The sequence below is a fragment of the Pseudoliparis swirei genome, chromosome 22 (assembly GCF_029220125.1).
Source record: "Pseudoliparis swirei isolate HS2019 ecotype Mariana Trench chromosome 22, NWPU_hadal_v1, whole genome shotgun sequence".
In the NCBI taxonomy this organism is placed as follows: Eukaryota; Metazoa; Chordata; class Actinopteri; order Perciformes; family Liparidae; genus Pseudoliparis; species Pseudoliparis swirei.
In genome coordinates, this window is record NC_079409.1 from 11,131,352 (window position 1) to 11,158,467 (window position 27,116).

The 27,116-nt window shown below is 41.1% G+C and overlaps 2 protein-coding genes across 3 annotated transcripts; one reads left to right on the forward strand and one right to left on the reverse strand.

Annotated features, from left to right (window-relative positions):
• Positions 1–458: 458 nt before the first annotated feature.
• LOC130212686 (sodium-dependent neutral amino acid transporter B(0)AT1-like) lies at positions 459–5,205 on the reverse strand. 2 transcript variants are annotated; one of them, XM_056443807.1, is made up of 12 exons: positions 5,007–5,205; positions 3,950–4,090; positions 3,730–3,867; positions 3,455–3,636; positions 3,261–3,371; positions 2,966–3,078; positions 2,769–2,897; positions 2,509–2,665; positions 2,176–2,380; positions 1,934–2,093; positions 1,594–1,756; positions 459–1,480 (listed from the first exon to the last, which is right to left on the reverse strand). In XM_056443807.1, exons 1-12 carry the CDS (start codon positions 5,203–5,205, stop codon positions 1,313–1,315), a joined length of 1,866 nt encoding a protein of 621 aa, XP_056299782.1. In that variant the 3' UTR covers positions 459–1,312. The 2 variants fall into 2 exon arrangements, with proteins under 2 accessions (XP_056299782.1, XP_056299783.1); XM_056443808.1 differs by having other exon boundaries at positions 2,966–3,074; positions 3,257–3,371.
• Positions 5,206–6,329: 1,124 nt separating this feature from the next.
• LOC130212687 (FH1/FH2 domain-containing protein 3-like) lies at positions 6,330–27,099 on the forward strand. Its single transcript, XM_056443809.1, has 4 exons — positions 6,330–6,838; positions 12,998–13,104; positions 19,556–19,620; positions 24,909–27,099. Exons 1-4 carry the CDS (start codon positions 6,674–6,676, stop codon positions 25,007–25,009), a joined length of 438 nt encoding a protein of 145 aa, XP_056299784.1. The 5' UTR covers positions 6,330–6,673; the 3' UTR covers positions 25,010–27,099.
• The last annotated feature ends 17 nt before the right edge of the window (positions 27,100–27,116 follow it).

Here is a 27,116-nt window from a genome sequence, read left to right on the forward strand (position 1 = left end):
CTTTGGGAGCAATGTGGTTTGTTGGTTTAATAAAAAGCCCTTGTGTAACGCGCTATGATATGATGCTGATAACAGAGATGATAACAGTGGATTTTAATACAACACAGCTAACACTAGAAGCCCAGGATAAAGCTTCGATGCCCTTGAAATCATTACGTGATACAGTTGACATAACTGATATTTGCGCAAATGTAGAGTTAGTTCAGTCAATGGTAATTACCAACACTTACTACAGAAAGCATGTATTATGTCCCTTTTGAAACTTTATCAGCAAAAACACAATTTAATATGCCCTGTACTGAATATGTGTCATATTCATGCACACGACAATCAGTCACATTCATTTCTCTTCCCTGGAAAAAACTTTACAAATGGCAAATAGAGGAACAGAAAAAAATAAAATCAAAGATATGTAGCATATTTAATCAATATTTAATTAACTTCTGAAACATGTCGCAACAGTGACCTCAGGTGGACAAATAAATACACAGAACCTTCATTCATCACACGGCTCAAAGTCAGCCTCCTTTTGGGGCACAATGAATCCCTCTGATGGACCAACCCACCACGGGCCTGGGATAGAACTACAGGTGTATACTAAGATTATGTCACTGGATTGGCTCTCAATTTTTTAAATGTAATTTGACACACAATACGAATTTGTTTTGAAATGTATACAGTTAGCAGAGTCTGAGTCTCACCCACAGTTTTAAGAAACTGTCTGGGCACACCCACAAAGCAGAAACTTTAGATTGTCTCCATGCAATAGAGATTCAAGAATAGATGATGAAGAGCACACTGCAAGCTGTCATTTAACTTAAAATAGTGTGCTAATGTTACATACCATATTCCTGAGAGCAAACACAAAGACTGTACAATAGAATGCCACCTATGTATACGTAAGAAATCAATTGCTTTTTTTCCAGAGCTAATAGTCATCAGATAAGGCTTTAACTTCAACAATATGGTTGTTTCATTTTACTGGTCTTCTGAAAGTGATGCCTTACAAAAGCCACATTACTAAAGTCCTTTAATTAACAAGAATTAGACTAACAGTAAAGCATATTTGTTTGTTGCTGTGTCTTTTGAATTGTACAGCTTCTCATATGGTCACCTGATTCACTGCTAAGAGGTGAGAGCTTATTAAACTGTTGTTACAAGTGGCTGAGGAAACGGAGGCTGTGCCTCCTATTTAAAAGTCTGTTGATTAAACCATGAGAACAATTACCTAAATCTTCTTGAAAAAGAAAAATGGAGATTTTACCACATTATGCTGTGGATTTTTTGCTTGTATTGTTCATTTTAATTTAGTCTAGAATTTAGAGGAGTTAGAGAGTTGTGACCTATCCCTAATTTTTTTCTTTAAAAACTTCCAGACACAAACTGAAGGCACAGCCAGACTGGGTATCCCTGCCAATAGGAAGATGATCACATTGATCCAGACTGGATATTCCTTTTCATCCAGTGTTGGGAATGTATCCTGCAAAGGCAAAGAAAATGTGATATTTGGAGTTTTCAGTGGTTCATGGGGTGTTTTAAAAGATCGATATGCATAATTCGATTTTGATCATCTCCAAATGTATTCATATTTACCGATTCAGGATCCCAGACTTTGTAAATGAGCTTGTCAGAGACTACCGTCACAAAGTAAAAGACCAAGATGACGAACATAATGAGTGGGCTGATGACTCTCCATGTTGCCTGCCAGAAGAAGTTGGGTTTGTGGCCAATCATAAACTTGATATCATCATTGAACCTAAGAAGAGACACAGTCCATTGTCAAAGAGTGTGTAGACAAACAACCAGAATTAAAAGCCTCCTTTAATACAGGCGGTGCAATAATATGTGGGATGATTGTGATACCATGATGTTATTTTAATTCTCTCATCTTTTAATTGACAAAGACAAACAGTAATATTTTTGTTTCTATCACCTGTCTATTCCGTATATGTACACAATCGAGAACATCTCACAGAATGCAACAACTAGCAAAGGGATGGATCCTCCATAGGTGTCAAAGAGGGAAAGCCAATAGTTCCCTGAGCCTTGGAGGAATATCAGACCCACTAGGCAGCAGACAATGCACGTTACACCTGAAGGGAAACAAAAAAGCTGTGAAAATATTTTAGAAATTTCTAATAATACAAACTTTTAAAAAACGGCTGTGGGAGTTACCGGTGGTGGCTTCTTTCGGCCATGTTTTAGGAAACACTTTGAGGTCTTGCAGTGGCACTAGAATTCCCTCAATGCTTCCAAACATAGAGGACAGGCCGAGACAGAAGAGCATTATGAAGAAAAGGACGGCCCACATCGGGGAGATGGGCATCTTGGTGATGGCCTCAGTGAACACAATGAAGGCTAAACCAGTCCCTTCAACTCCCTACACCCAAACCAAGCACAGCATTAGAGCAAAGCATGGCAGGGATCATTTGAGAATCGGCATTATTTTCCACTAACAAGAAGCAGCTTCTTTGTTAAGGGAAAAGTCTGAGTGCATAATAATCTTACCTCACTAAGAAAAGTGTTTAAGTTGCAGGTCGCAAGATCCAGCTGTTGAAAAAGCTCAGGTTGTGTTTGATTGAGATGCTGAACGACCTGATCGTAGTTGCTTTCAGTGATGTTCCCATCAGGAAGCTCAAAGACATTTAGTAACGTCAGGATGTTTCTGAAACACAAAGGGAATAAATGTTTTCACAGTCAATGTACTGCTGAAGAACAAATCTATGAGCTATTTAAATGTATGATTTAGCAAAAAAGATACAATATACCCAGAAAGGCAGTTGTCAAATCTCTCGGTTGCTCTGAAGCCGATTATAGTGTAAATGACGGTTGCAGCATAGACGGAGGTGAAACCGTTGATGAGAGAGATGATCACTGCATCCTGTTCACAGTTGTTGCTGAAAGAAGAATTACATTTAACTTTGATTTAACTTTAAATGACACCAGTTAAAACAAAATAACTTACTGAACTGAGTTGTAGCTGGAGAAGGAAATGAGACCACCGAAAGCCAGAGAGAAGGAATAGAACACTTGAGCGCCTGCATCGAGCCATGTTGACGGGTTTGCCAGCTCTTCTAACTGGAAGATTGAGTACAGTGTTATGCATCTGGTTATTGCTCTGCATGCTATATTCTATGTCTAATGAGGGTCAGAGTATGAGAGGCATATAAACAGCATTGCACATTTAATCCATTTTGATGTGTGATATGCAGTAAGATCAGTGTGACTGCTAGAATGACTTTAAATGAAATGCAACTCACATCTGGGGTGAAGAGGAACTTCACGCCATCCAAAGAGCCCTTCAGGGTCAAACCTCTGATCAGAAATATTGTCAGTACCACGTAGGGAAGGGTCGAAGTCACATACACAGCCTGGGGAAAAGAAAGTATTCACATGATTACGGTTGAGCTCAATTCAAATCTTCTCCCTTGATGTAGTCAGGAGTGTGCTGTACCTTCCCGGTTGTCTCAATACCACGAATGATGCAGATGTAGAGCAGCGACCACGCACAAACGTGACACAACAGTATCCACCACTGCAGACCGCCATCCTCTTCAATCGTTGGAGTTGTGTTCAGGGTCTCCCTGTACCAGAAATAATCCACAGGGGAGCTCCTCTTACACTCGGAGACAAAACCTAGACAGAATTTAAGAAAATAATTAACAGCTTATTTTGCTAAGCAGAGATTTAGTTGATTCTTCAGAAATACAGCACTAGTTGAAGCATTACCTGTTAAATTAGCATTCATGGGACATTGACTCCAAGGCAAAGGGTCTTGAAACGAGTTGAAGAGGTACCACAGAATCCAGGCAATGATGGTGTTGTAGTAGAGACTGATCGTCAGGGATACACACATGGAAGCAATACCTGCCAATTAAGGTTTTAAAAGGTTTTATTCAAAGGAACTCTTTCACCAGTTGTAGCAAACCTTATACAACACGTGTCTCACCAATGCCAGTCAAATAGGGATGAATTTGAGCCCACACTCCCAAACCGCCTCTTCTTAAACGTTGACCAATCGCAAACTCAAGATGTAGAAGTGGGATTCCCTCGAGAACCAGCAGGATCAGAAACGGTATCATAAATGCACCTGGAGAAAATACCAAGGAACTGTTGTTAAGGAAGTCATGGTCATGATAAATCTCTTGATGTTAATCATTTATGTGAACACGTGAGTGATAAAGTCATACAGTGAATACACGTAACTTCATCATGCAACGTACAACCAATTGAAGCCTTTGAAGTTAGCACTTTACAAGGATTTCTTGGCAGTCGAAGGGCATATGATGTATTTCTTCCTCTTTCTTATCTGACTGATCGGTTAAAGCCATCTTAGTGAGTCTACACTGCTGATGTGGATGTTTTTGAGATAAGATAGACTGGAAGATTACAATAGTTTTGCTGGATCAAGGGTTAGGTATAAATATTGAACTTAGAGAAGGATGTAAACTATTATCAAACTTTAAATAGACCTCATCACTATACACATTGATCCAGAACTGCAGTACAGTTCAATTAAAAAAATGTGTCCGTAGAAAAAATTGAGGGAAGCTAGTTTGCAAACATAAAATCGTCAAACAATTCATTCACATACATGAAACAGTGTGAAAATACGAAATATGCTCATGAAAATATCAGCAAATCTAAAGAAAGGGGGAAATCCATGGCTGACCAACAGTTCTCAATACTACAAAGACATGCATTTTTCATTCTAGGCACATATTAAAACGGCTTTCCCTTTTTGTCACGGGTCTTTTGGCTACAAGAATAAAAAAAATGTTTTCAACATGTCATCTAAAATGCATTCTTGATGTTACAGCAGATAAAGATATACCTGCCTGATGCCTGTAAATGAATTGTTGATAAAGACGTATGGGAGTTTACGCACTCCTGAATGCTGGTCTGGATGGTATATAATGAGGATCACATATTTTTTCTTCTGCCCAGTGTTATTGAAAACAGTCAGATTTGGAATAAGTGCAGTAAACAATAAAAGCATCACTTGCCTCCTCCATGACTCTGACACAGGTACGGAAAGCGCCAAACATTTCCAAGGCCCACACAAAACCCAACACAGGTCAACATGTACTGGGCCTTGTTGTCCCATTTCGGTCTGTCTCCAGCCTCTTCTACCTCCAGCCTGTCCAGCTCCTGGTAGGACAATATCCTATCCTCCAGGTCTGGATTGGGGAATTGTAACTTCATGATCGGACACTATGGTAGTGTAGGGATACGCAAATGCTTCAAATTGTGGCTCATACCATGAGGTCCTTCAATATGTACTGGACCTCTGTAATAGATTGACTAGGCTGTGGCGTCAGAGCATCCGTTAGAGGTGTGCAGCCCTTGAAGCGTAAGCTGAGAAGTGACTTCTCTGATCAGGATGGGTCAAAGCACTGAAATCACTGTTCTTTTGAGATTTACTGGAGAAAACGTTTTTTATGGGATTTATTGCATGGCGTAGAGTTAAAGAATGATTGAAAACACAGTAAACAGTGTGTAAGAATGCAACAATGTCCTAACTCTAATGGGTGTCAGCCTTTATGGTCTTCATCCGCAGATGGAGTTTGAACATGTGTCATGGAGAGAGAAGAAAGATTTATGATGACAAAGTTAATAAAACATATAATAAATATTCCATCTTTTATATTCAAACAATTATATTATCGATCATTCATTAACATCCTTTATGGTCTTCATCAGCAGATGGAGTTTGCTCATTTCTTATGGAGAGAGAAGAAGTATTTATCATTACAAATGTATTTAATTCATATGATATATATTTCACAATTAATATTCAAACAACTAAATTATCAATCATTCATTAACAGTTTATTGACGCTTTACAAGAAGAGGTGGGCCATATAGTTTTTTACAAATAAATAAACACTTAGAGATATTCTAACATCTGATTAACAACTTATTAGTTGTTGATGTAGTTCTTATTCATGTTTGGTAATGCATTCATTTTGAATGACATGGCATGTGATCTGTCTTTGCAGGATACAATTTTAAGCTATCTACCATGTCTGTCGGTTTGAATCATCTTTTTTTAAGCTGTAAATAACATATGTATATTTCCAATGTACTGCCATCGATCTCGCTACAGTATGTTTGCCACTTTTAGTTGATCGTATGCTCGTTGCATTGTTGAGTCGCTGCCAGCTCGGCGCAGCGTTTCTTTGTGTGTAGTTCCTAAAACTCCCCGCTAGAGGCCGCCATTGCGCCTGTAACATGAGCTGCGTCGGCCGGCTGAGGTCTGGCTGCTGTGTCTCTTGGCAGCGTTCACACTTGAGGAGGGAGTTCTCTTCCCATCGCTCTCACAGACCAGGCGCCAAGTGCAGCAGTCCCGTCCGCAGTCTGCCTCAGCACCTCCGACGCCCGCAATGCCCTTGGATACTGCCGCCCCGCTCCCTTCCACCCCGCACTGACGAACTCTCTCTCTCCCCGAGGCACCTGGATCTTTACTTCTGGACTGTTGTGCACCCTGTCCTGATCCCGTGCGCTGCGGGAAGCGAATGGAGAAGGTCCAAGGATAACAGAGGGTGCAGGATTGCGCTACTGCAGAAGACCTGCCGGTAGTCCGCTGCCCGGGGGGGTTGCCTGTCTGTCAGAGGCGGTGGTGTCGCATCCACTGTTTTCATCACCCGACATCGCGTTGCATGGATACATCATGGCTACGTTTCTATGCAGGGTACAGTTCCTAGATGATACTGATCCATTTAACAGCACCAACTTCCCCGAGCCCACCAGGCCACCTCTGTACACTTTCAGGGAAGATATTCCTCTGATCAATCAGATTGCTGGAGTCCACCGGCTGCTTAAAGCCCCGCAGAAGGTATGCAGTGTATACTTATTAATCTCTTGATGATGTGTTCATGTCTCTTTAAATGAGTTTAGGAAAAAAGTTAACAGCGACAAAATCCGAGATTAATAATTAGCTTGAGCATGTTGGTGGGGTTACTCCTAAACAAAGCTCATGGACCGTTCACAGTAACTGAGGAGCATCAACATGCCTCAGACAGTTAGTGCATGCACTGTGACAGTAAGATGGGCCTATGTGCCATTATGGAGTATCCAGGGGCAGTAAGTGATATGGTAATGATTTTATTTGGCTGAAGAGCAGGGATGTGTTAATGTTTACCTCCACCACAACACCACCTCAGTTTGACCAGTTATATTACAATCCATTAGCTAGAGGTATTTACTAACTTTGGTTCCAGTTATTTTGTGTCAGCTCAAAGAAACAAAAAAGGCTAACAGATAATACAACGTGGTTTACTCTCAATATTAACATATTATTATCATTCTTTTTCCACTTTTAACCTTCCATAAACTTTCATTTGGGTTTGTCTTGGCTTATATGAACTTGAGGCTTTAGGAAACCACTTCTGCTATTGTCTCTACAAAGCCCCAAATAGAATAGGGGGGTTAAATGCCCAGCTGGTCAGTTGTTGAGGGATCGGAGAGGGTAATTCCCCACCCGGATTGTCCTAAATCGGGGTATTTTGATTTGCAACCATCTGATCTCAACGCAACTTCTGAATCTGTGTACTAAAAACACAACATATTTCTCTTTGGCAGCTTACCTTTATGGCATATTCTCCTCTTTCCTTAGTCAGAAGCAGAATGCATTTTGCACAACCACTACTTTGTTGTGTTTGATCCGCTGCAATATTTCTGTTTTAGTTGCAAGAGTTAGTTGGTCTTCCCAAAATCCACAACTATACAGCCAGTTTTAAGCAGCTCAAATTAACTGAATGTTGGGTATGGTGTAAATTGTCGTGTTTATGTTTCCTGAAGAAATCCAGTGACAAATAATGTAAACCTGAAGCCCATTTTCGATTATTTTTCTTTTAGAGGCCTCTGAAGACTAATTCTTTTGAGAAATGCCAGTTTCACTGTGCATCCAAACACATTTTCTCAAGGCCTCATCTTCTGAACTTCACATTTATACAAAGCAAATGGAGCCATAGGATCTGAGGTTGAGTCTTTTATTAAGCATTCATCTTAGTCTGGTTGGGAAGTCACGTAAATAGAAAGTTAATTAGGGTCTTTCTTCTGTCAGATCTATGGTACTCCATCCTGTTTGAGTAGAGCTGGTAAGATAAGTCACGGAAGCCTCAGGATGCTGTGGATCACCACAAGCCTGGCTCTCATTCTGCAGTCAACTCATTCTGACCAGCAGGATGGGATGGGAACGCTTTCCACTGTTTGAGAGAGGAGAGGGAAGCGGGCAGAATTAAAAACACAAACAAAGAGCTGATGTACTTTGCACAGCCGACTGGTCTCAGTTTAGCAGTCGGCCAGCTGGACCACAAACTAGACAGAGAGGGAGTACCATGGAATAGGCTCAGCAGCGCTGAGTTCGTGAGATTTGGTCACATGGGCATTTGTGGACAGCAGTAACTTGAAGGAGCAGCCTTTGTGCTTTTTAGAAAGAATAACATTCAGGTGGATAACAGGACCACATTGAGTTCTCTGATTCACACCCTTTGAGGAAGTGTACATGATGCATTCGATAGCCAATGTGTTGTCTTTGAGCTCCGTCTCTATGGTGCAGGTCAATTTGGTATAAATAGCACGCTGCTAACACATGGTGTCGAGGGAGTCAAAGTCGCTCGCATATGCTGTCTCTGGGCTGTTCCTGTCAATTTCAGTCTGCAGTCTCAAGAGGGCTGATCTGTACGTTTGTGTGAGTGCTTTTTGTTTATACATGTGTGTCGGACTGCTGTGTACATGGGTTGGCATATGGGCTACGCTGCTTTTAAAAGTCAAACATCAATTACCATGAACTGTTTGAGAGGTTTAAACATCAAATGCCATTGTGACCAAGGATTACATTTTAGAGCAACAATGATTCAAACTATGAATGCTTGTTGTGAAGCAACAACAGATTTGTCTGGACAGCAGACAGACTTTGAAAATCACTTTTCACCCCATTTCCTTTTTGAAAATGTGCTGCCACTATGCATTCGAATGCAGCATGTGATTTATGTTCATGCAGTAGCACTATTGAATATTTTAACTTTTCTGTGAATAGAAAGTATGACGAGTCATCACTTGACCTGATCCTGTCTATCACGAATAATGCATTGTCCTCGTCAGATGACAAAGTGGCCATGCTCTTCAAAATGTGCTGGAGGTATTCCAGACCTATAGTAATGTCATTGTAAATCAATAGATCAATAGTCCTTCATATGCTTTCTTCTCTGTCAATGTTTTGTAGTTTGTGGCCTTGAGGCCTGGCATCTGATTGCAAAGCAGTGTTCAAGGGAGGGAAAAAGTCTCGGAGAATGGACTCTCTCACTTTACCAATTAACATTTTTGGGCCACATTTCTTTCTTAAAAAAATTACAGAGTCCCATAATGAGAAGTTATGTTAAATGCTGTAAAATACAGGTTCCTCCTTCATCCCTGTCAGAGATCCTTTGCATTCTTTTGCACATTGTTATGCAGAGTTGAGGTTTTGCTGGTCTCTGCATTTTGAAGGGTTGTCTCAGCAGAGATCTCCTTTCAGAAGAATGCATCTTCTGCACGTTGACAGAGGATTACTGTTGTGTTTTCTCTTTCATGCATCAAGTATGTTTAATATGTTTTAAATCACTTGCCACAGAAAGACCACAAATACCATCTTCACCTTTATCGAACAACCTTGTTAACCTTTTAAGTGTAATTCATCTTATTTCATAAAGAGCCCGGTGCAGTTAACACACGTTTATAAGTGTGTAAATTAAGTTAGCAGATGTAAAACTCTGTAAAAGTTGTTATATGGCTATTGGGTTTCCAATGTGCAACTTGCACAGAGTATACATTTTCTCAATCCAAAGAAATTTGGAGTGAGATAGCAGTTTTAAATTGGAAATTGCATGGTATTTATTTTTAGCTCTGTCTGTTTTAAGTGCTTCCCTGGTCAGTGGACCATAGTATGGTGGTGGAAGGGAGAGGCCAGACCTCAGTGTGTGAGGACTGGTTACCTCTCTGGACTTGGCCCTCACAGGCCATTGTGGGTTCAAGTCCTAGGCGGGGGACCGCTAAAGAAGCCTCTGCTACTGATAATCTGGTAGCACTGTTCTTGGATTAAAGGCCATTTCTGCATCAACCTGGCACGGTTTGAGATGGCAAGACTGAAAATCAGTCATCCAGGTTGATTATTCAATGAATATTTATCAATGAAGATAGATATGAGTGGGTAGATGTACAGATTAACGTCAGACTTTGTTCAGTTAGATTTTTCCGCGTTTGGTCTGCGAGTCCAAACCTTGTAAGGGGAAAGGCATGTCATGGTTCCACAGCTAATTACTGGTTACAGATTAAAATCAGCTCTTCAGTTTGTGATACTGAGCGTAAAGCTTCGAGTGAACAAACATCCCCCCCCCCTTTTATCCAATTAACAAACTCCAAAAGTACTAAAAGTAGAAGTTAAGGAATTGTGAAATGTAAAAAGAGTACAAAATTACATTTATGTGCTCTCAATTCACAAAACATTTAAAGATATGTTTTGCGGTGATATGAGTGGTATGTTTTAGGGTTTTTATGGTAAGCAGCTACAAAGTTTTATTTGGAATAAACAGAAGTGAATAGTTAGAAATAGCAGTGTTGGAGAACAGCTTGAGAAAAAAACTAAAGATTAAGGACTAGAAATCTTAGATTGCTTCAAATAAAAATTGTTCCAGTTGGTTAAATTGACAATAAATTGCTGGCAAGTGCACTACATCACACCTTGCATATAATTGAGTCCTTTTTTTATGCTTTAGCAACCATGCCAATAAAGCCAATAAATAATCACAATAAAAAACACATTACTATTTAACACCGAATATATGAAACAACAATGTGAACAACGGTTGAATGAATACACCTATTATTCCATTACCATGTTGGACATTGAGGACAAGCCTTCTTCTTATTTAGAGATGAGGGAGTTTCCGAGTATATAGATTAGTGTGTCTTTAATATTAATCACACCAATTCTGCTTTTTAAAGGTATATCAGTCCATTGGCATACAAATAGTGGGCCTAACTTTGTTCCTCATGTCTGTCCAGAATCTGTCCTTCAATCTAAAGAAGCACTTGCCTCCCTCCTCTGCATGTGTACAGTATAGTTTTGTTTCTTTGCCCTCTCCTCTACTTCTCTCTCGTTCTGTCTGTTTGTATCTGTCAGTCCGCCTTACTGCAAGAACATCAACAACGATCTAATTGAAGCTCATCCCTGTCTTAGTAGGATTTACTAAGCAACTAAAGTTTTCTGTGTTATTGTGCTTCGCTTCATTGCCGGTCTCTCAAAATGAAGATATTCAGCCCTATAATCTCCCAAACTCCGATATTAGCAATAATCATCTGGTTTACCATGCATGGGAAACCAATAAGGCAGCTCATAGTCAGGGGGTTGGAGAAAGAGTAAGGGTTACTCAGAGTGGCTTACCAGATCAAAGCCATCAGACCCATAATGTATTTCCCATCCTTTTTCCTTCACGTTCAATTAAGTTACTGTCAAATGTCGGAGGGAATTTAACTGCATCAGACCGGGCAATAACCACTCAAATTTAAAAATCACATGTTACATATATGTCTACATCTTTTGCTCTTTTTAAAAAAAGAAATAATGTAGCAAACTGCTTTTGGCATGCGTGAATGGTCATTTATGCACGTGTATCGTAGCCATTGCTATCTCACAAAGCCCTCAATGTGAGCTTAAGAAGACACATGTTCTATGTGCTCACTATATTTTCCGGACTGTTCAACATGAGGTTGTTTTAGATATCTTAGCTGCTGATGGAGCGGAGCAGTGCCACTCTCCTCCCTGAAGTCATATTTTTGCCCTCCCGTAATGGTATTTGTTTTCCTGTTCTCTGCCGCTGTCCCGTGGAGCTGACAGACTCTGAATATAAATAGGTTAATATCTCCAATTTTGAGGTCAGACAAACCATATAACAAACACAGAACTAATTCATCTCCTTGACCACAGTCAGTGACAACCACTCCCGACCAGACAAATCATTCCTCATCTTCGAAATCATCTTGTGTCTGTCATGACAGTTTATCAGACGGGAGAGCAGATAGACAAGAGGCACCAGACTGACTGGGCTGATCAAATTACTTTCTATGGTCAACAGAAGACTTTCCAATAACCTCAAATACACTTTGCATTTACGCATTGACCCATACAAAGTTGTTATGTTTTGTGTATGACCATAACAAAATATATTTTTTAGACATGAGCTGGAACACCCTGTTAGTTCTGTGTCTGTTGATTGTTAATTACCTTCACCTGCCCTCAGCCACGCCTCCCTGATTGCTTATGTCCTACACCTGTGGTTTCCCTCCTTCAATATACTCCCATTCTTTCCATTGTCCCATGCCAGATTGTTGTTGTTTAATCCTGTTGTGAATTCCTCTTGTTAGTTCTTGTAAATTCCCATTGTAAATCCTGTGTGTCACTTTCCGACTGAGTTCCATGTTTGACCTTTTTCTGAGTAAAAAGAGTTTTTTGTTTCACCGTACCTGGACTCCTGCCTGTTTCCTCTGCGCCTGAGCGTTTGCCTCATTACACCCCCGCGACATGAGCAGTATTGTTGTTGCAGCTGAAACTTTCAATTTAAAGAATTAAAATCCTCCATCGTGATTCTTATGCATGTGGTTATGAACTAATATTTAGCTTGAAAAATTAAAAAAAATAACACAGAAGCAGCAAACCAACTTTTCCAGAGCAATATGTCTAGAAGGATTGTCTTCTTGCAGATGGTTGTAACAAGACATTGAGTCTCCAAAGAAGCTTATTTGACCTTGTTTAGCTCATGTGTAGGTTCTGGACTGATCAGATAGGAGCAGCATCTGCTATAGCAGGCCATTGGCTCTCAGCCTCAGCTGACCATGAACTTATTTATAAAGTACTTACTCAATGTGTAGCATTCTTTACATGTGTAAAGTGTAAATTGCATGATCTTTAGTGGGTTGACGACCGATCAGTGTTTAACTTTGTCTCCTTCTGATCCAGCCTGATGACTGTGCCCTTCAGCTGTCCCATAATGGAAGCTACCTGGACCTGGAGGCGACCCTGGCCGAGCAGAGAGATGAACTGGAGGGATTTCAGGAAGAAGGAGGGTAAGATAACGATAACCTCTGACTTTCTCTCTCTCTCTCTCTCTCTCTCTCTCTCTTAGCTTTTATTTCACTGTCACCAAACAAAAGCAAACAATGGCATGGACACAACATGCTGCAATGAAAAACATACTCTGTCACTTTTCTATAGTTGGTCATATATTCTTTACACTTCAAGATTCAGATTGAAAACATAACTGCAGGTTGATAATGTACGCTACTTTTCAGACTGTGACTGTCCAGGACTAGATTGTTCACGTTGTCGTGGTCAAATGTGCTGTTATAAACCAGAAATATGAATGTATTATTCAATGAGTAACTCACCTGAAAGTAGTTTTTTCTACAACAACGACATTTAAAAAACATGGATGGAAGCAATAGATGTCATGTGTACAGAATGAACAGCATAACAGAGTTACAAAATATTCAATGAATATGACAGAAATGAATGAGTATAGTCGGCATGGACCACTATCCAGACCTCCACAATCCATGAAACAGGGGGAAGAGAGGAGGATAGGGGGAGGGGCATCAGCAGGGCCATGGCAGGAGGCAGGGCCAACGAGGAAGGAAGCCAGGCCCAGGGCAGGGGCAGGACGCAGGAAGCAGGAGCAAGGAGTCAGGGGGCAGGGCCCAGGTGCCAGGACCAACTCCAGACGCAGCCAGGTCCAATGGACCCTGTGAGGCGAGAAGGCACAACGTCTCCAGGGAGTAGCAGAGTAGTAATGTGCAATGAAAGGGTGAGAATGTGTCCATAAGGAGAGAGAGAAGAGCTCAGTGTATCCTAAGATGTCCCAGAGTTGCCTTTAGACCTATAACAACATATCTAGGGGCTGGACCAGGGCAAACCTGATTCAGCACTAACTGTAAGCGCTATTACAGAGGAAAGTCTTAGTCTACTCTTAAATGTGGTGACTGTTTCTGCCCCCCGGACTGAAAGTGGAAGCTGGCTCCATAAAAGAGGAGCTTGATAGCTGAATGCTCTGGCTGCGATCCTACTTTTTTGGACTCTAGGAACCACAAGTAGCCCCGCAATTAGTCCTGGCTATGGGGATAAATCTAAGTATCTATATTCCTTTGCCAATTTGATTATATTATATATTATTTGATTTTATTACAGTGATTTGAATTAATGATACCCATTTTGTTCCAGGAAGAATTTGTGAAATAATTCCCTTTCCGGGCCTCCGCTGATTGAGCTCTCTTGCTCAGTAGGTGCTCTGAGTAGGTGCTCTGAGTGGGTGCTCGAAGTGGGTGCTCTCAGTGTGTGCTCTCAGTGGGAGCTCTCAGTGGGTGCTCTCAGTGGGAGCTATCAGTAGGTGTTCTGAGTAGGTGCTCTCAGTAGGTGCTCTCAGTGGGTGCTTGGGTCTGTCGAACGAACGAGGCAACCGGGCTTTGTCTCATTTTAGGGACAATTAGTTTTAGACGTCTCTCAGTACTTTGGGATTCATGGGGTAACAATATTATTATAATTAACTCCACAAATTCATCTGTAAAACAGGCACCAAATATCTCTACAATGTCATTGCAGGATATGTCATTTATAGATTGTAATATTTGTTCTATTTTTCAGGAAAAAAAGTGTATGTTCATGTATAGGTTATGCTGATTTTAGTCATATAGATTTAGATTAGGCCTTGGTATATTTGATCAGCTCTGTGGTGGTATTATTAGTGCCCTTTATGTAGCAGGCTATATGTCTCAGAGTTTGCATTCATCCATTCATGTCCCTTAAAATACCTGGCCTCCCTGGCCCCGTGACAGAAGTGATGTCATCTAAACCATTTAAGAGGTGCAGACGTGTCTCATAAACAAATGCCCTCGTCTCAATTAAATGTTACATCAGTGCTCTCATTGGAAGTGGCCAAACTACAATTATACACCCGCCTCCATACAACTCTCAAATCATAATTTAGCTGCATTGTTTGCTGGTAATATGTAGTTAAATGAGGCTTTGTCTTGAAATTACTCCTATATGAATAAATAAGAAAGGCTTACAATAGTATTAGTTTGATTTCGGTTTCATACATGTTCTTTGGCCAGTTACTTTAATGACTCCATATGTTTTTCACGTACTTGGGAGTATGTTCACCCACTTTAGATGATTGTGAACCAAGAGTTGGCATGAGAGCTCCTGGTCGGCTGGGCCACAAACATGTATTGATTTATTTGTCTAACTTGGAATTCATAAGCTGCTCTCTGGCTCTGTGTTTCTATTGGACGATGAGCGAGCCGTTCTTTCCCACTCCCATCTGAAATTGTTGGGAGCTTAAGGGAGGCTATTGAGAGCTGTGAGGTTAAAGTGGTCCACTTCTTCTCTCGTCGAAGACGAGGCCTGCCAGGGCCTGTGTCCTGCCAGCTGGCACGGGCTGGTATGGATGTGTGTCATTAATCCCTCACAGTGTTGTCTGAGGAGGCTGGGGGTGAAGGTGGTTAGCCAATTATTTTGTAAAAATAGGGCAGTTCTGCTCGCTGGCTTTTTATGGTGTTGATGTGCTCCCCCACTGCTCGGTGATGATTATTGAGCTAATAAAAGGTCTGACGAGGCATCTCACCTTTTCTTGTTTCATTTCACTTTTTCACCCACCTTTTATACTGCAAATCTGTCAACAGCGGTCTCCAACTCCAAAACATTCAATCGACAGAAAATAATTTTAGTATTTCCCAGATTTTGTCTGAAGTTGATATCAACATAACTCTGTTGCACTAACTCCAGTTAACAAGCAAAATGTTGTAATACTTATTTTTGCTTTAAGTCCAGCCATTACCTTTGTAAAGAGAATTGTACTACATTCATACAGTATACTGCCTGAATTCCTGACCATTGGCCAATAAAACATCTGTAATTGATATTAATGACAGGTACATTCCTGAGGCGCCTGTGTCATACCTAGTGTCTTTACAAACAGATTAAAGTATGATCTTCTGACAGAGCGCTGCAGAGCCAGGAGATATCCATGTCATGGGAGCTTAAGGGCCATAATCACTTCCACACCTTGTTTGAAGCTCAGCTATAGGCGATTGTGACTCATAAATCCCCTGTCGCATCTCTGATACATTCTCACTTTGTTAAAAACTGGCCATATTTCCCAGGCATGTGCTCCGACATATCTGCACACTTTAAGGTAGCCAGTGTGTCATTTAGTTTTCTAGCTGTGATAGATTGATTGACCCCGAACACACAATTTCCTGTATTTCTAGCCCTGTACCGAGATGGAGTATGGGGACGTAGTAAGGATCAGATGGCCTGGCATTTATAGCCCTTGAATATCTTTATGGATGCATGGATTAAAGAATAAGGGTCTGACGTTATAGGAAACATTTGACTGTATAATGAACTCATGTGTTGAGTTACACATTGGGCTTGATGTCACTTTTGGTAAAATATGTGACATTTATTGGCAGATAATTAGTCAAATTGTAAGTCCGCAAGGACATATTCCCTGACTTGTCTTGAGAAGATAACATGAAGCGCTGTTACAATTGTCATAATTGATTCAGCATGTGAAATGTGTAGCTGACCTACAGCACAGAAGAAGACATAGCATTTCACTCCCCTGGTACATATAGGCACATCTGAAAACCAACAGTGTTGTGCTGAATGTGCCTTTCTTTGTTTTATTGCGTGTTGTCAAAAACCAGTCTGTTCTTGCCTTAACTATTCAGCATTTCTGATCATCTTATTTCATCTCTCTGAGGAAAGCTTCGGGTTTTTTTTTATGACCCACTTGCACATGTTTGTAAGACACTCACACAGCACACAAGATTTTCATTTGAGGAGAAAAAAGTGCATTTGAAAAGAAAAGAGGAATAACAGTACAGCCTTGACTTCAAGGAGGGAAATAAAATACCAGTTGCCCCTTCTGTGTTTGTGGAGCAGTATTAACTGAATGAAACAGCGTGGGGATAGTTCAGTGTGTGTGTGGTTGTGTGTGCATGTGTGCATGTCTTGAGTGTGAGACTTGGACAATGATCAGTGAAGCAGGCCTGGAGATGGATTCTTCAACCTCCTTACCCCCCCTGGCTCACTCTTACTCTGCGGGTTACTCTTTCCAGTCATTGTTACAGGAGTATATCAAGCAGGGTGTTCATCATGAAGTTCTGGCATTAATTGGTGCCAGAGGAGAGGTACTGGATCCGGAGTTTGTGTGTGGGTACACATTTTGAGTTGTTTTATAAACAGTGCCAGTAATGCTCCCCTAGCTCAGGCCAGAGAGCGTGGAGCTGGCAGGTATCCACTGGTCCGGTTGCAGCTGCTCTGGGTATTAGGATTAAGACAGGTCTTTATGAGGGGGCTGTAGAGCAGCGCAGTGACGGGAGATTGGAGAATAATATGGGGTATCTAATTGGCAGGTATAGTTACATTTCCATAACTGCATTCCTGTTTGCAACATTTGATAAGTGATGATGATGAATAGCAGATTTATGCTATTAAGTAAAAAGATTCATAGTGCACTGCCTCCTTTCAAGTACAGAATAAATAACAATGGCCATATGTTTTCATTTAATCGTTTATAAAGCCATCTGAGTTAGAACTGCTGTGGGTAATGGTCGGGAAGTAAGACGAAAGTAAGAATAATTGTTTTGGGGAATGGTCAAGTTTATTCATTTCATGATAATTATTAAGAATCGTCATGTTTATTCAAATGGGAGCAACAAAAGTATTTCAGAAGCATGATGTTGCACATGATGAATCTGATTAAATTTGCACTGGGCTTGAGTTGATTATACAGTACCACCGCAAGAAGAAACCAGAACATTCTGGCACATAAGACCAAAAGAGAACCAGGGAATTCAGTCGGTATTATATCCCACAATGTAGCCAATTTGTTATTCGGCTGACATTCTTTATAGTTATTATTATTTCTCTAACTTTGGGCTCCAACCTTTATGAGCCTGCAGCAGTGTCTGAAGGAGTGTCCAATTTTCATGTTTAATTGGTGAGGGGGGTCTGAAACCTCACTTATATACCATGCGTGTTTGTTTAATTTGATAATGAGCATGTTGGCCTGTGTAGCCTCAGGTCTCGGTTAAGCACGGGGATACTGTTGCAGCCAAGCGGAGAGAAAGCAGACATTCGTGACAAAATGGATCTGGTTACCCGTTCGCCTGAGCAGCATCACAGAGGATTAAGTTCCTGTTTGCTGTCTCATCTCACCACTGAAGGTCCATGTTGACAGATGTTGCTCCTGTGCCACCTCTGCTTGTTGCTGGATAATATATTTGATACACAGTGAGCGTATACAGATCTCCTCTGCCATGTAATCTGCTTGTGTGTCAGTGCAGTCTTCCACTGACTGATCAAGAGAGATGTCAGTATGTCTGGATTGGTTGTGCAGTGATGCTGCTTGTTTATGGTGCGGCTGCATATGATCTGCCTCCCGTGCTGTCGGCTTTTTCTCTTTGTGTAATACCCACTGCTGCCTGATTGTCACTAAGAGTAACAGTCTGTTGCTGGCGCTGTGCCAGTCTGAACAACCACACAGCCTCTGTGCAGGCAGCATAAAGCCTATTTGTCGGAGAGACGAATTAGAAGGGGGGGTTGCTGTGAAAGTCTACCTGCTGTGCTCTTGTCCACAGTCGTGTCTTCTGGGTTTGTTGTGTGCTTCTCTCGCTAGTCGGGAGGTTGATGGCACAATCTGTGATCCAAAATGTAAACAAAAGCTTGGCCCCACAACACCAAAATTCAAAACACGTCAGATCAATTGAGAAGACATAACAAGAACAATATTACCTTCCTCTGTTATATGTTTGTTCACATTTGAGATGTAAACACAGGCAGACATAAATCATTATGACTGACTGAACAGTTCAAACCCTTAAAAGGCTAATAATCTGTAGAGTTGGTTTTGGTCTTTTCATGCAAACTGTTGCTACTACAAAAAACAGAATGATGCATTATACTTTAAAATGGCACATTTTACACCAAACTTTGTAAACAAATTCAAAGTAGTCAAATTATTCTTTGCATGATTACAAATGCCCTCACATTCACTTTCACGATTGAATAGAATTAGGGTTGCATTGTTGACGTCTTTGTTTTGGATTGTCATTCAGACATTGAAAGCGGTTGACAGGACGGTGATAGGGTTTTAACATATCTCCATTAACCCAGGGGGAGGAGTTGACCTCTCAGCTGCTCCCATCCTTCAGTTTCACCTTTGGAGACCTTTCCCCAGTTCTGTTTCACAACCTGTTCCCTGGTGTGTTCAAGTTGCATATATTGAAGGGTTTGATTAAGACTGAACGGTATAATTTGTCATCATTTTGCACCATTCCACAGTAGCTATTTGGCTCCATTTTCTTGTCATCACTTGCTTCCCTCTGGCATATTGAAGGCTGCCTTAGATTAAATCGACCAAAGCACTCATACACACATACATTTAAATAATCACACATGGTTTAATGTCCTGTAACAATTTTCTTTCTCTCCATTTGTCTTTTTTCTTCATAGGAGGGGCAAGAAACACAGCATTCTTCTTCGAACACAGCTGTCCATCAGAGTTCACGCCTGCATCGGTGGGTAATAAACTGTACTTAGTTTCATCTCAGCTGTACATTCGTCATTTCCAATTTCATGATCGTCAATTTGTCGTTCTGTCTATGTGAACTATGAGGTAGGAGCTTTAATTACCTCTATTACCAGTGGATTGTTTTATTGAGGTCCTTATTGTTTAACTTGCACAGTGGCACTTTTGGGAAATAGCCTAGAATTCTAATTTGAGTAATAATTAACAGCATTTTAACAACACAACAGACCACTGGCACGTAGCCAAGCCTGAACACATTAAATGTTTTTTGGAGTTGCTGTGTTCTGTCACTTTGTTTTATTGGGCCTCATGGTGTCTTTGAGTAATGTGAGGCAACTAGCACAAAGAGCTGAGTGAAAACATTTGAGGGGCGGCTGTAGCTCAGTGGGGTAAGAGGGCCGTCCTGCAACCGCAAGGTTGTAGGTTCGATCCCCGCTCTCCCCATTAGTTGCAAGTCAAAGTGTCCTTGAGCAAGGCACTGAACCCCCAGTTGCTTCCCGGGCGCTTCACCGCAGCCCACTGCTCCTTAATAACTAAGGATGGGTTAAATGCAGAGAACTAATTTCCCCTTGGGGATTAATAAAAGTGTATATTTATTTTATATGCAAACATGCATGCACGTGGCATGCTTGCAAACACACACACACACACACACACACGCCTGCACACACAATGTGCTTATCAGAGGTTGGGTTTTGATTACACTAAGGATGCTAACTGCCTGAGCTTGTACTAACTACGTTGTGCTGATTTTGATTTCTTCACATTCTGCTGAGATGTAACTAATAAATAGGTGTTAATTGTTTCGACACCTTGTTTAATGCCCATATAATGTAAGGGCAATATACAAGCCCTGTAAAAGTTATTTTCCAATGACTTGTAGGGTTTGTTAGCAAAGAGCACTTTGGCTGTCAGTAGCAGAACGTGGAGAAGCACGCATTCCTCCACAAAGACACACAGTGCCTCATCTACAGTGTAAAAATAACCCAAAGCCTGGAAAAGCTATCAGGCTGTAAATTGTCGGATTTTAAATTGGGCTGTATTTCTCTATTGCAGAAGAAGTAAAGTCCCAGACATTTTTTAATTTTGAATGAAGTCACTCTGAGCGCTATCTCTGATAATCATCTATGGTTATGTATTATATCTGCTGATGTATGTTGTTCTATGGAAAGGTTTGGAGATTGTTTCGTCGTCACATAGAGAACAAAGAGAAATAACTTCATGAGGCCACGTAGAATCAGAAAGAGGATTTCTCTTTGATGTTTTTGACACTATAACTCAAACAGTTTTTTAAAACTTTACACAATTCCTATTTATAGAAATGGAATAGACTTGCCAGCAAGAGGGTGGATGCAACTGGATGGCTGGCTTGTTAGCCAGGGAGTCTGTCAGCTGAATGCTAGTCAGCTAGCCATCTTGCTAATTCCACGATGCTTCAATGCTACACTGGTTGCAGAAAATAAGCCAAACAAATCTGTCATCCGGCAATAGCAGTGTGCTTTCTCCTATGCTCTGAAAAGATTGTACGGCTGAAGCATTCATTTGTAAGTTTCTGCTAATGTAGCCTACCCTACTTTGAAATGTTACCACTTCACTGCTTGTTTTGTTTTGTTTGGTGCATGCACTTGTGCATTTAGTTCATGCACAAGTTGCAATGGCTGTGGCAACGGTAGGCTACAGATACAAATAACATTGTTGGGAGATGCTCCCTGATTTCATCATGCTGGAGCCCTACATTTCCAATCCCATGCTGAACATGGTTGAGCCTTGTCCAGACCTACTGTGAACTGGCTTCACCTTATTCTCTCCTCCTGCTGCTGCTTGGCTTAGCTTAGCGGAGCCTGTGGAGGGGAGGACAGACTTGCTGCTTTTCTCTAAGTGGATGATGACCCTCTTTCCCTATAAGTCGACAACCACCTGTTGCCCTTTCTTTAGCCTCCCTCAGTGACTGCCCGCGTGGCTTGCTGATTTATTTCCTCCAGGCGAGGTGGTCACTGTTACTGTTAACTTGTCCAGACATTTGATCCTAATTTTATCTGACTCGAGGGCTTACCTTGTAGTCCATGAGTGGAGAATTACTGGGTGATTCTCCTGCTCCACACAGGAGATAATTCGTCAGTCTTGCAAAGACAAATGTCGTGGTATTCTTTCGGCTGTGCACTTGCTCTGCATTACGGGACTTAGTGTGTCCATTCTGCCAGCTCATAAAGGCCAACATGTCTTCAAAGATAAGCTCATATTTATAGTGTCCGTATTTTTGTATTTATTTTTGCTAGCAGTGGACATACCTTTTTTTCTTTCAATAATGAAGAGATGTGATGAAATGACAAAAAGAATGTTATAATAAAGTGCCTTTGGAAAATAGCCAGCACAAAATGTACAGAGGCATCAGATTAATTTTAACACATTTTAACACAGCTTTAGGCCAAAAGGTGCTTACTTGTTTCAACATTTTCCGTGCTGTTTAAATGTAATTTGTTTAATGTCCCATTTTAACTGTATCCTCACTTAAACATTGGCGAGTTAGCACACCCACGTTGTCAAGATATTTCCATTATACCCACCCCATTAACATGAGTGATGAGTTGGTTACAGTCATATGTAATCTCTGTCATGTAGCACTACTATGTGGTTTTCCTATTGCAATTTGTTGAAGGTTTATTTAACAAGTACATCACTTTGTTTATGTCATTGGGTTTTGGGGGTTTCTCCAAATTTACACATCAGAGGGCTGGTTTTCAGATTGTTTGTGTGTCTGTGAGTGAGTGGAGGAAGAAAAGTGCTCACCCAAAGAGCTAATGGTGCTGTGGACCGATCTTCCTCTGGCACAGTGACTTGTTTTCTCCGCACAGGGAAGCAGTCCAGGCTCTTTGTGTACTGAACGTGCAGATCAGGCACCATGCATATGTTTATCTCTGGGTGTTCTGCAGAGTGTAGTCTCATTAGTAAGAAGCTCCTTGGGTGTTTGCCTGTATGCATGCTGTATACACGACTTGATTGATGTTTCTGTCCTTTCGTGGAAAAAAACAAAATGACTTTTGATTGGATGTGTTTTTGCCATTTAGAAGACGAGTGGTGGTGATGGTTTGATCTTTGTTTAAATTAGTTTGACCAGCCAGGGATTTAGAAAATAAACTCAACTCGTCCCTCTCTGCGTGTCAGCATTGGCCACAGCCTGTTTAAATGGTTGGGCTGTATTGTTGTCGTGGACTAGATGTGGTAGCCGAGGCCTGATTGAAGCAGTCCTATGCTTTTTTTAGAGATGTCTGCAAGTACAGTAGGTCCTCTTTTTATATGCAATTGGTTTCTGAGGCTGCCCGAGTTGCCGTGTTGTGACGGTATGAATCATTTGAAGACGAGAGAGCCAGAGAGAGACCATAGTGTGGATGTTTTTGAATGGTTAACAGTTAATAATTGACATATGTCACACCAAACAAGCTTTTCCTAAGTTCATTACAGATGTCCAGTCAGATACTGCTCCTCAGGAAATGAATGACATTCATGCAGTACGAGGCTAACATCTGATGTGGTAAATCCACTGCAATCCATAACATTGTCCTTCTCCAGAAAACCATCTTGAACTCTGTCATTGGCATACAAATGATTTTTAGATGGAGCCAGTTTTATATAAATCACAAAATAGTTTTGGGTTTAAGACCAATGTAAAAATCATACATTTGAAAGCTATCTAACACTTGTTGGTATTCCCCTTTAAGAGCCGGTTCATCCGTCACAACGTTGATCTCAGCTGAGAAGTGACAGCTCTAAGAAGAGGTGACACATTCTTAGTGGATCATCTGCCTTGTCTTTTACAAACTCTCATAATCCGGGCTCAGCACATGATCCATTGTGACTGCTGTTGACTCATTTTGTCGAATTGGTAATTTTGATCTTCAAGTTGACGACTGAGAACTCTGTGGTTGTTACGATGGAAGATGATGAGCAGTAAATGCTCCCTCTAAAACCGTGTTGGAGAATGATTACCTGGCAGGAATTATACTCTGTTAAGTGTGGGTCATCCAATGTTTGTTCATCTAATTAGTGTATTTTGTGTGGGGGTTTGTGTGTGTGTGTGTGGGGGGGGGGGGCTACTGTATGTCAACACATTGACTTTAGAGGATAAGATCGCCTGCGGGTTATCGCGGTGCTCCAACCACAGTGTCGGTCTTTTCCACTCACTCTGCCACGTCTGTACAAATCCATCTGCAGTTTTGTGAATACACATAAAAAACAATTCCAGCAGTTAACCTGCTCAGTAAAAAGAAGAACAGCTTGAATTGCCTGCTATCATTTTGTAAAGAGTCAACAGAGTTACCCAAGGTTCCAGCTCTCTTTATCAGTTAAACATTATTCTGGGAAAATGTGGAAAACATTTATTTTACATTATTATTTGGTTATTACTATCTGTACGAACATACAATGCACCTTCGGACTAGAAAACATAATAAGAATCCTCAGTGCTGCGCCGCAGTTTAGACTCACATTAAAGCAATTAAATGTTTTGTTGACTGTAGGATGCCAAGCAACTAATTAAGAGTAATAACTTAATTAAGAGTAATAACACAGTGGCAGGTTGGGGATTTTTTTTATGAGCAGGCTTGTGTTGCAGTTACCCTCTGTGAGAGGTTGAGGCTGTGCAGCATTATCTTCCCCTGGTAAGAAAAAGGAACATCATCCATCAATTCTGTTCAATTCTGCACCCTTTTAGCTCTATGTAATGCTCGAGTCCATATCATCTGTCAAATACAGACGAGTGATGCACCGATCTTACTCGTGTCCTGCTTTTTGATTCAGTATTAGCAAGATATCTGGTATTGGTACATCCCTTATACAGACCATCTACACTTATCTACGTAAACGTTAACATTTATATGTAGATAAGTGTAGATGGTCCATGTAGACTGTGGCAGTTGGGCGCCGCACATAAACCAAGAAAGTAGTTTTAATGTACACTGTCGTATACTACATATTAATATACTAGTAAACTGCATAATCACCTACAGTCAACATAACATGCCGTATGTCGTCTTTACATTGCTCTGCAAACAAGGATTGTTAACATATTTTCACCTAATGCACAGCTCTAAATCTTATTGTTACACTTATTTTGTTATATCTACAAGCAGGTGTAGGACCCCGTAATGTTCACAGATCTTCATGCACATTTTCAGTAAATCTCATAAAATTCTAAAGTTACTGCGGAAGTCATACATCTTAAAAAAAACATACAACAACAAAGACCACATCATCCATACCTTGTGACTTTCTCCTCTCCAGCCTCTGCAGATACACCTGGTCCACCTCCACCACCGGTGGCTTGGCTGACAGAGCCGGGACGATGCGGAACACCCGTGACAAGAAGAAGAACTCCACAATGAGAGACACAACGTTCCAGCCCAGGATGAAGCCGCAGCCAACTACATTGGAGGCCAAGGTCATGACCTGTCCCACTGCTAGTGGGGCCAGGATGTTCGTCACCTGATCTATCCGCCTCATGGTTGCATTCATTCCTTTTGGTAGGATCAAAGACACAGAGATTAACCTGCTTCCACTGGAGGACAGTCAGCAGGAGCAGAAACGGAACAATACCTGATATTCTCTGGAATCCAAGTATTTATCGTGCATAGACAGTGATGTGTGACAGACAAGTGGGCTAACGGATCATTATCCCCTCACCAGCTCGGTGACCTCGGTTGTAGCCTGTGATAACCACAATCCAGTCCCTCTGAATGGCAATGGTCAGTGCGGTGCTTGCAAGGTTTGCCACATCTGCCAGGACGATCACCACCGTATAACAAACCACCTTGTGTAAGTTATGCGATGCAACATGTTACTATGACAGCACAGAGGAGCCACAAGCTCAGGAGCAGAGACAACAGGGACACAGGACAGAGGGAACAACAGCAGCAATAACTCCTCCTGTAATAATCATGGTCTCCGGTTATTGAATGTAATTACGAATCAAACATGTAGAGTCTACTCACAGTGAGCCATCCATCCCAGATCTGTTCAATCCTTTGCTTATATGAGAACACCAACATGAGCACAAAGCTACACACTGTCACAGAGATGTTCTGAATGAAAAGAGACGCATGTGCAACTAAAAAAGGGGACAAAAAAACAGTTTTAGATTTTTACGACATAGACGATACATCCTGTAAAAACTGATTCCTGGCCTTGAGATACGGGAGCCTTGTGCCTGAAGTGGTTTTGAGTTTGGCTTTCAAATCAGGGACTGATTTCTACTTGAGACATCCGCTGAATGCAATTTACCAACTGGGTGGATAGGAAAATAGCTGACTTCTGCGTCTGAGATTGAGATCCACAGTTATATCATATATGGCATGCTAAAATATTCAAATGGGTGGTAAATTGTTGCATACCTTTATTCCTGGGATTGCGATCAACCCAGTCTCCAATCAAAGCCCCTAGAAGGAGGACTGACCCAGCCACTACCAACCCAAACACTGCCGTCAACAGCAGGTTACGGCCGTAGAGCTCGATCAGGAACACAGAAATTGCAAAGTGCCACATGCGGTCACCCTGATCAACACAACATAAAAGGGTATAATTACGTTTTGTTTTGCAATGTGCTTTATGTATGCAGGCACAAGATGTCCACTTAAGTAAGCTACCTTGCATTTATTTAAATTTCTATGTTTTATCTATTTCTCCAGGAATCAGTTTCTTCAGGAAATGATTCTTACCCACATTGACAATGCTCCACTGACATAGATGAGAAACTTGGGACCCTTGAGGTAGATAAGAGCTGAACCTTTCAAAGAATCACAGGGAAATTAAATAAGCACACATATTAGCTATGAATATATTGCACACATTCTAGTTTGATTCAAAGTTGAGCTCACCTGGTACACTCCTATTCCTATTTGCTGTGATGTCGTCGGACTCGGACTCGACCACAACCCCCCCACACTGGGAGGCGTCTGCTCGCTGGGACATTTCCTAGTGTGGGATCTTCGGTCAAAAAACTGCTGAACTTGTTGCGCTCTTGTCCCATTGTTGATAGCACAGTGGCAGTAGATCACAGCATCACGTGGATGTTTTGAAAGACGCCTACTCCACGTGGTTGTTGATGATTACAAGAATGTTTAGACCACTTATAGGATTATTGGCTATTATTATCATACTTGAAAGAAATTATATTGACAGGACCAAAAATCAACATACAACATAATTTTTTCCTAGACAGAAAGTTTACAAAAGTGGGAATGCCATGTCCTTTTGAACAGTACATCGTCAGTAAACAGTTGTAACCTCTTTCACATTCCTCACACTTTGAATAGGGCATGGATAATGGCTGCCATGGGTCAACAAGTCAGAATGTGAATAGGATCAAACTGAAAAGTGTATCAAACAATATGATTTTGCAGTCGCATTAGTGTGACATCATGCATAGCTTTGTAAATGCTCTCTCAAACAAACAATAATTAAAGTGCTCACAAGTCAATGCAGGGTCAATCGTCA